The sequence below is a fragment of the Egretta garzetta genome, unplaced genomic scaffold (assembly GCF_000687185.1).
Source record: "Egretta garzetta isolate BGI_Z169 unplaced genomic scaffold, ASM68718v1 scaffold271, whole genome shotgun sequence".
NCBI lineage: Eukaryota > Metazoa > Chordata > Aves > Pelecaniformes > Ardeidae > Egretta > Egretta garzetta.
Window position 1 is genome coordinate 8,671 of NW_009258669.1, and position 8,230 is coordinate 16,900.

Consider the following 8,230-nt stretch of genomic DNA (forward strand, 5'->3'; position numbering starts at 1 on the left):
ACTGACTACTGATTATTTTCTTGTCCTTCCTGAGTTTGGAAATGGTGCCAGGATATATTGCTTCATTGCCTTCCCACAGATTCACATGAAGCTGGTTGGCCTGTCGTTCCCTTGATCTTTTTTGCCCTTCTGAAGATATATAAATTACAAATAATATAAACAAACAATACAAATTAACTTGACATTTTTCCTGTGGTGATCAAGGCAGCAGCATCTATGGGGATGCTTATTTTCCCTGTCAAAGTCTAGTTCTCTTTCCTCCCATCACCATAGTCACAAGTGTTAGAAACCTATTTCCTTGCATGAGCACAATCCCCAAGGGAATACACTGCTCCTCTGCAGGTCACCATGATGTGGAAGACCAAACCTATAGGCACCACCTCAGTCCAGGAATTGTTTTATATGTTACGTCACTGAGCTGTCTTTGAGGTAGTGGTCTGGTCTGTTATTCCTCCAGTGACATTAACTGCTAATGTTGCACCAGGAGCAGCTGCTTTACATGGCATCTCTGTCAGTTTCAGCCACATGTAAGCAAAACGTGTAAGCTAAAAAATATAAGCAAAACTTTCATCACTAAATCTTACTTCCTCTTTCTGGCCTCCTCAAATCATTACAGAGTCAATTAATGACCCCTTCCTCTGGAAAAGAAAGCAGTCTTCAAGCACGTTCTTTCTTCCTCTGACTCAAAATCATTTCCATCTGAGCCAGAGGGCCAGAATGACTGTTGAGCATCAGCGTGTCATGGCTAAGACCTCCAGGTAAGTAGATATAGGCAAAAATCTTATTTGAATATGTTTATCTTTCTTCTTCCCTGAATTTCACTTACTAGATCAGGGCCAGGAAAGCCTGGTTCTCCTTCTGTACATGGAGGTTGTCCTCCTTAAAGAGCCTGCATTGTATCTGACGGAGACTGAGCATGAGTTCTGAGGAACCCACAAGTCCCTACATAGGTACCACCTTTTCAAGCTCACACGTGTAGGCTATGAGCATGTAGAACAGGCACCTTTTCTCACCAAGGGACCTGAGGACAAAAACAGAGCTGTGAGCTTTCATGGAATCACATTTAAACTACATTACCACTTTCAGCAGTTCCTCCATATTATTTTGATATGTTGTTTCTTTTCTGTGATCTGCATCTTCCCATATTTAGTCCAAGGCAGAGATGATAGTATGAGCTTTCAGAGACCAGTTGTTATGGTGAGATGCATGGTGCCATAAAATACAGCTGCTAGAACACAGTATACTACAGGTGTTAAAGTGTTGAGGGGAAAATGGTCTATGATCTAGGACTATATGTAAGGTTCTAGCATGAGAAAACAGAACAGGTCAAATATGAGGTAGAAGGAAAAAAAAATTAGTCTCTTTTCTCATGAACCTCCTTTCTCAACAGTCTGGAGTAAAACAGCTAGAGCTATATGTATGTAGTGTGTCAGAGCAAATCAGTACCACAGTTGGGAGCACAGGTTGAACACTGACAAGAGCAGGATCTGGCACAGCCTTCGCAGGGACTGTGCATGGTGGCTTCCCAAGGAGGTAAATTTATTAGGTAACTGCTAGCAGGAAATACATCCTGTCTTCTGTTTGCCAAGTTATCTACCCAAGTATGTTACTTTTCTCAGGAAATATTAGGATTTTGAAAGGTGACATAGGAGGAAACCAAACTGCACTCTAGAGATGCAGACCAAGGGAGTGACATCTGCTAGAATGCTACATTCTACTGCCTTGCACACTGCCAAGTATCTGTGAGTGGTGGACAAAAGTGTGGCTCGTTTAAGCTTCTCATCTTTACCAGCCATCATATGCATTTCAGCTGGCTCAAGAATGCCAGGTGCTTTTCTGAGGTAGGTGGTATGATCTCAGTCTCTCCCCTCAGTGCTTACTCCATAGAGGTATTTAACACTGTCTGTTCATAAAGAATTGGTCCAACTGATCTTCACATCCAAGAGCAATGATGCACAAGGATTTCTTTCCAAGGTGCTGGCAGCCTGAACTGTCTGTCAGGACCTGAAGCTGTTGTTCATTGTGCCCTCTGATATGTTGGAGACAAGAAACTGGATCCAGATTTAAGATGTGCCTCTCACAATGAGAGTGAATGCAAATTGGTGAGAACTTGTGACTAAAATCTACAAACCAGCTTGGAATGGGTTCAGCTATGACCTCAGCCCACAGATTGCAGTGATGAGACAGGTCTGAGGTCAAGATGCGATGTCAGCCAGGCAGACCAGGAGGCTGAGGTATAGATGAGTACTCCTACAGCACAGCATCACTGAGGCAGGACTGACAGCCCTGGCCTAAGCTGTCTTGGGACTACTGGGCCCATGGACCCTGGCACTAAGTATTCTGTTTATACTCACTCACTTTTGTGTGTCACCCCAGGCTTTCTGCTCCACATACTTTCCAAGTGCTACTCTGACAACAGATGTATTCATTTCTGTCCTATGGCTCTCCCTTGTGCCTTTTACAAAAGAGTGGAAGCTTTTTAAAGTAATAATTTACTTTTACACCCCTCTCAGCAAGGAGAGAGAGAACTATTCCTCCCCCTCTCTGCCCTCAATTTACAGAGTGTACCCTCCTCTGCTCCTACAGAGTACAACTAAAGTACAACAAGATCAGAGTGGATGGTGTCTATTTATTCCCGGTGCCAATTTAGAGATGCCAAAGACTAGGTATCTTGTTGGTTCAACACACTTCTACTGATCTGTAGCTGCAAGAATTCAACAATTCCGTAAACTAAATCATAATGCCTTAAATAACCCAGCCATAAGATAAAAAATTCAAATTGGCAACTGGATGTGAAAAGCTTGTTTTAGTGATTTGCCCAGTATCACCCAGCAACTTGGTGGCAAATACAGGAAAAATCAGAACTGACTCAGTTTAGGGACTAGCTTTTCTCTTCCCTAAATCAGTGTTTAAACACTGTCAGCCTGCTATCTTCTAAAACGCAGAATATAGAGACTTTAGGACAGTCACCTCCACTACACTCGGTACAGCCTGGCACAAGATTGCTTTGGGGGGGGATATTTTGCTGAGTGTTCTATAAATAGGCTGGAAGAGGCAAAGATGATGACTGAAAAACAATCTTAAAACTAGCAGCCTTTAACCTTCTGAGTAGCCCTGAACATGTGCTTTGTGTCATAGTCCTAATCCTGTGCATTGTCAAATCAAAAAGCAGTGTGTCCCGGAGATACGCACAGGGTTGGAACATAGATCTCTGCTCCTACAGCACAGGAAATAACTGAAGGAGAGGAGATGGTGTTGCTGAAGATGGCAGACCTCTGATTAAATTCAAGACCTTTACCAATTTTGAGTATGTCCTAATGGATCACGGTCCTTCACCTGTCACTTTTTAGGAAAAAGAAGATGTTTAACATCATCTGTTCTGTTTCACTCTCTCTCTCCTGTCTTTTTCTCATGCAGACTCCTTACTCCTAATCCCATGTGTCTCATATTACTCATTCCACTAGGGAAAGGCTCTTTGTGTTTTTCATAACTCAGTCCCCTCAGCTGCTGTTTCCAGCAGCATTTCTCATGAAGCCAGTCAACTTCAAGTTTCCTTGTCCCACACCTTTCAGTCCAGCTTCTTGGGCTCCTCAACTCTTGGGCTTCACCCCATTCTCCCCAGTCCACTGATCCACCATCAGTCAGTGCCACTCTTTATTCTCTCATTATTCCCTAGTTTCTCCTTATATCTTTTCCCTTCTGAATCCTTTCCCACCTGTTACTCACTGGTTGTCAGTCACAGCCACCCCCTCCAAATGCTTAGTCTCAGTCTTCTCCTTCTTCTCTGTGGAAGTCATTGAAACTGTCATTTACACTCTACAAGATCTGGTGATGAGAAAAGTCCATCCACAACTGCAATTTACTGAACTGCTAGCACATCTAGACTCGTTCAAAATACACAGGCTTGCTTGCAAACTTGCAAGAGAAAGTTGCACAGAGCAAAAGGGAAACATGCTGGTAATCTTGGCTAGTCATAACTTGGGTGGACTCTTAAGATGCTGCACTGAAATAGAGAAAATCTACAGGAAAAAAAAAATCTTGCTGTCACCACAAGGAGGTATATTGCCTGTGACTGTTGTCTGAGTGGCCCAGTAAAAATGGTACTCCCATTGCTAGTAAGAAACCTAATGCTAGCCTTGCAAGGCCACAGAACTGGTGGGCCATTAGGCTTGTTATCAGCTTGTGAGAATTTGCAGTGCAAACTGAAGCTTGGTACCAGGCATCTTTTGTTATGCAGAGACCTTGAAAATATATGCACAGGATGAAAACAGAGGCTGTAAACATCTCACTGGCAGTCAGCTTCTGGTTACTGAAGGATTACAACCTTAAGAGCTGGGAACACTGCTTTAGACATAACAAGGAAGACAAAGAAGCAGACTAACAATAGGATAAGGCAAATGGTGTGGCCAGGGGAAATTAACACCCCCTGGCATTGCACAGTATATAGTCCAAGGAAAGGAGACCAAAGACTGAAAAACCACTGGGAAACTCAAACATTTTATAAATGGACTAGATCTTGATATGCAAAAGGAATTGCTGCTGGCAAATGGTCATCATCACTGGATCATGGAATTCTCTTTCTATAAACTGTGTCAAAGCTGCAAGCGCATTATCTGCTTCAAGGACCATTACTCTTGAAAGGTCTTTTGTCATGCCAGCCAAGCTTCAGGACTGTACAAAAAGTCTCTTTGTGGCTGAGTGCATAAACTACATGCACGTGTTGTCTCAAGCTCTGTAATTCCTGAATAAAGCTTTACTGCATGTAAATTCAATTTGGCCAGTGTGATAACTATCAGTGTGACAGCTACCGCACTCTGATCAGCCCTGAAGTGGTCAGGCAATTGGGCTAGATGATCATTGTATGTCCCTTCCAGCTGGAAATGTTCTGTTCTATTCTATTCTATTCTATTCTATTCTATTCTATTCTGTTTACTCTATTCTATTCAAAGTATGCTTTTCATTATTGTGTACAAATATATCCATAAAATCCTCAGCATGAGATGGCTCTCCCGATGAAATAAAAGACAAACCTCCAACAGAACCAAGGTTTTACACATCACACAGAGTTTCACAGAATACAATTCTAGAATTGGTGTTGCCACGCCCTGATCAGGAAGCAAGCGGTAGGTAGTACAAAACTGCCTGAGTTGGAATAGTTCTCGCACTGTTCCACAGTTTCTGTACTTTTATTATTTTTTTATTCTTGCTTTTGTGCTTTACATTAGATTTATATATGTATAGCTGCATATCCTCTTACCTCTACTTCTATTGCTTTAATATGGTTTAAACAAAAGGACAATCTTCTGTCATTTTAGACTGCGATATGCAAAATGGTATTCTGCCATTGTAAAATCATTGCAGAAGCTAATTATTTGTATTCTGGAGGCATCTTTTTCTTGCTTCTGTATGTGACAGTTGAACAAAGGACTTGCCCAAAGAAAGATGGGTGTGTCTGTTCTGTGGAGCTGGTGGTGAGCATTTCTGTAGGAAGAACCTAGAGCACCCAATGAACTTTGAGCAACAAATTGGGGCTTTGGTCTGCAAGCCATATTGTTTAGTTGAGAAATGTCTCATCGGCAAGTATAATAGATCAGAGTGTAAACTAAAATTCAGCGAGACATAGCACATTAGAGACAAATACTACAATGAAGAAATGCTTTCTTAATTAATTGCTTTTTCAATCAGCTAATTTTGGGGGGAAACTTCATTGTAATTATTCTCAGCATTTAGATGCATTCTGTAATACACTCACAAGTTGTTTTGGACAGCCAGTAATGAGTGAGGTGTTTTAATAAATGATTAGTTAATTTTCACACTCTTAAAATTCAACAGATTATGGTATAGCTTTCCACCCTACATAATTCCTGAAATTACATTATTATGGCCCATTATGGGATATATTGATAATACCAGCAACATACTTTTAACTTTTTATTCTCTCTCTAGAAACTGTTCATAAACATACGAAGTGTGTATTACCCATTACACAAAATGTAACCATTTTTGTAGGGACTGTATTTTACTCAGATGTCTTTCTGTAACTGTGGTTCAGCACCCCTAAATAAGCTATGCCTGCACTTTTACCCACCTGTGACTGTAGTCCATGCAATTGACCAGTACAAAGGGCTAATAACAGGTTCAGTTATCACGAAACTTTCCTGGCTATGAAATAGCCTCCAAATGAACCTGTTTCTCAAGAACTGGTTTTGTGTGTGTACAAACATTCCTCAGTCAGCTTCTGGTTACTGAAGGATTACAACCTTAAGAGCTGGGAACACTGCTTTAGACATAACAAGGAAGACAAAGAAGCAGACTAACAATAGGATAAGGCAAATGGTGTGGCCAGGGGAAATTAACACCCCCTGGCATTGCACAGTATATAGTCCAAGGAAAGGAGACCAAAGACTGAAAAACCACTGGGAAACTCAAACATTTTATAAATGGACTAGATCTTGATATGCAAAAGGAATTGCTGCTGGCAAATGGTCATCATCACTGGATCATGGAATTCTCTTTCTATAAACTGTGTCAAAGCTGCAAGCGCATTATCTGCTTCAAGGACCATTACTCTTGAAAGGTCTTTTGTCATGCCAGCCAAGCTTCAGGACTGTACAAAAAGTCTCTTTGTGGCTGAGTGCATAAACTACATGCACGTGTTGTCTCAAGCTCTGTAATTCCTGAATAAAGCTTTACTGCATGTAAATTCAATTTGGCCAGTGTGATAACTATCAGTGTGACAGCTACCGCACTCTGATCAGCCCTGAAGTGGTCAGGCAATTGGGCTAGATGATCATTGTATGTCCCTTCCAGCTGGAAATGTTCTGTTCTATTCTATTCTATTCTATTCTATTCTATTCTATTCTATTCTATTCTATTCTATTCTATTCTATTCTATTCTATTCTATTCTATTCTATTCTATTCTATTCTATTCTATTCTATTCTATTCTATTCTATTCTATTCTGTTTACTGTATTCTATTCAAAGTATGCTTTTCATTATTGTGTACAAATATATCCATAAAATCCTCAGCATGAGATGGCTCTCCCGATGAAATAAAAGACAAACCTCCAACAGAACCAAGGTTTTACACATCACACAGAGTTTCACAGAATACAATTCTAGAATTGGTGTTGCCACGCCCTGATCAGGAAGCAAGCGGTAGGTAGTACAAAACTGCCTGAGTTGGAATAGTTCTCGCACTGTTCCACAGTTTCTGTACTTTTATTATTTTTTTATTCTTGCTTTTGTGCTTTACATTAGATTTATATATGTATAGCTGCATATCCTCTTACCTCTACTTCTATTGCTTTAATATGGTTTAAACAAAAGGACAATCTTCTGTCATTTTAGACTGCGATATGCAAAATGGTATTCTGCCATTGTAAAATCATTGCAGAAGCTAATTATTTGTATTCTGGAGGCATCTTTTTCTTGCTTCTGTATGTGACAGTTGAACAAAGGACTTGCCCAAAGAAAGATGGGTGTGTCTGTTCTGTGGAGCTGGTGGTGAGCATTTCTGTAGGAAGAACCTAGAGCACCCAATGAACTTTGAGCAACAAATTGGGGCTTTGGTCTGCAAGCCATATTGTTTAGTTGAGAAATGTCTCATCGGCAAGTATAATAGATCAGAGTGTAAACTAAAATTCAGCGAGACATAGCACATTAGAGACAAATACTACAATGAAGAAATGCTTTCTTAATTAATTGCTTTTTCAATCAGCTAATTTTGGGGGGAAACTTCATTGTAATTATTCTCAGCATTTAGATGCATTCTGTAATACACTCACAAGTTGTTTTGGACAGCCAGTAATGAGTGAGGTGTTTTAATAAATGATTAGTTAATTTTCACACTCTTAAAATTCAACAGATTATGGTATAGCTTTCCACCCTACATAATTCCTGAAATTACATTATTATGGCCCATTATGGGATATATTGATAATACCAGCAACATACTTTTAACTTTTTATTCTCTCTCTAGAAACTGTTCATAAACATACGAAGTGTGTATTACCCATTACACAAAATGTAACCATTTTTGTAGGGACTGTATTTTACTCAGATGTCTTTCTGTAACTGTGGTTCAGCACCCCTAAATAAGCTATGCCTGCACTTTTACCCACCTGTGACTGTAGTCCATGCAATTGACCAGTACAAAGGGCTAATAACAGGTTCAGTTATCACGAAACTTTCCTGGCTATGAAATAGCCTCCAAATGAACCTGTTTCT

At 40.3% G+C, this 8,230-nt stretch overlaps 1 protein-coding gene across 1 annotated transcript; it reads right to left on the minus strand.

Annotated features, from left to right (window-relative positions):
• Positions 1 to 290: 290 nt before the first annotated feature.
• CCIN (calicin) lies at positions 291 to 918 on the minus strand. Its single transcript, XM_035888495.1, is given in 2 exon segments — positions 291 to 647; positions 649 to 918. Coding segments are annotated over 2 exon segments (627 nt in total).
• Positions 919 to 8,230: the final 7,312 nt, after the last annotated feature.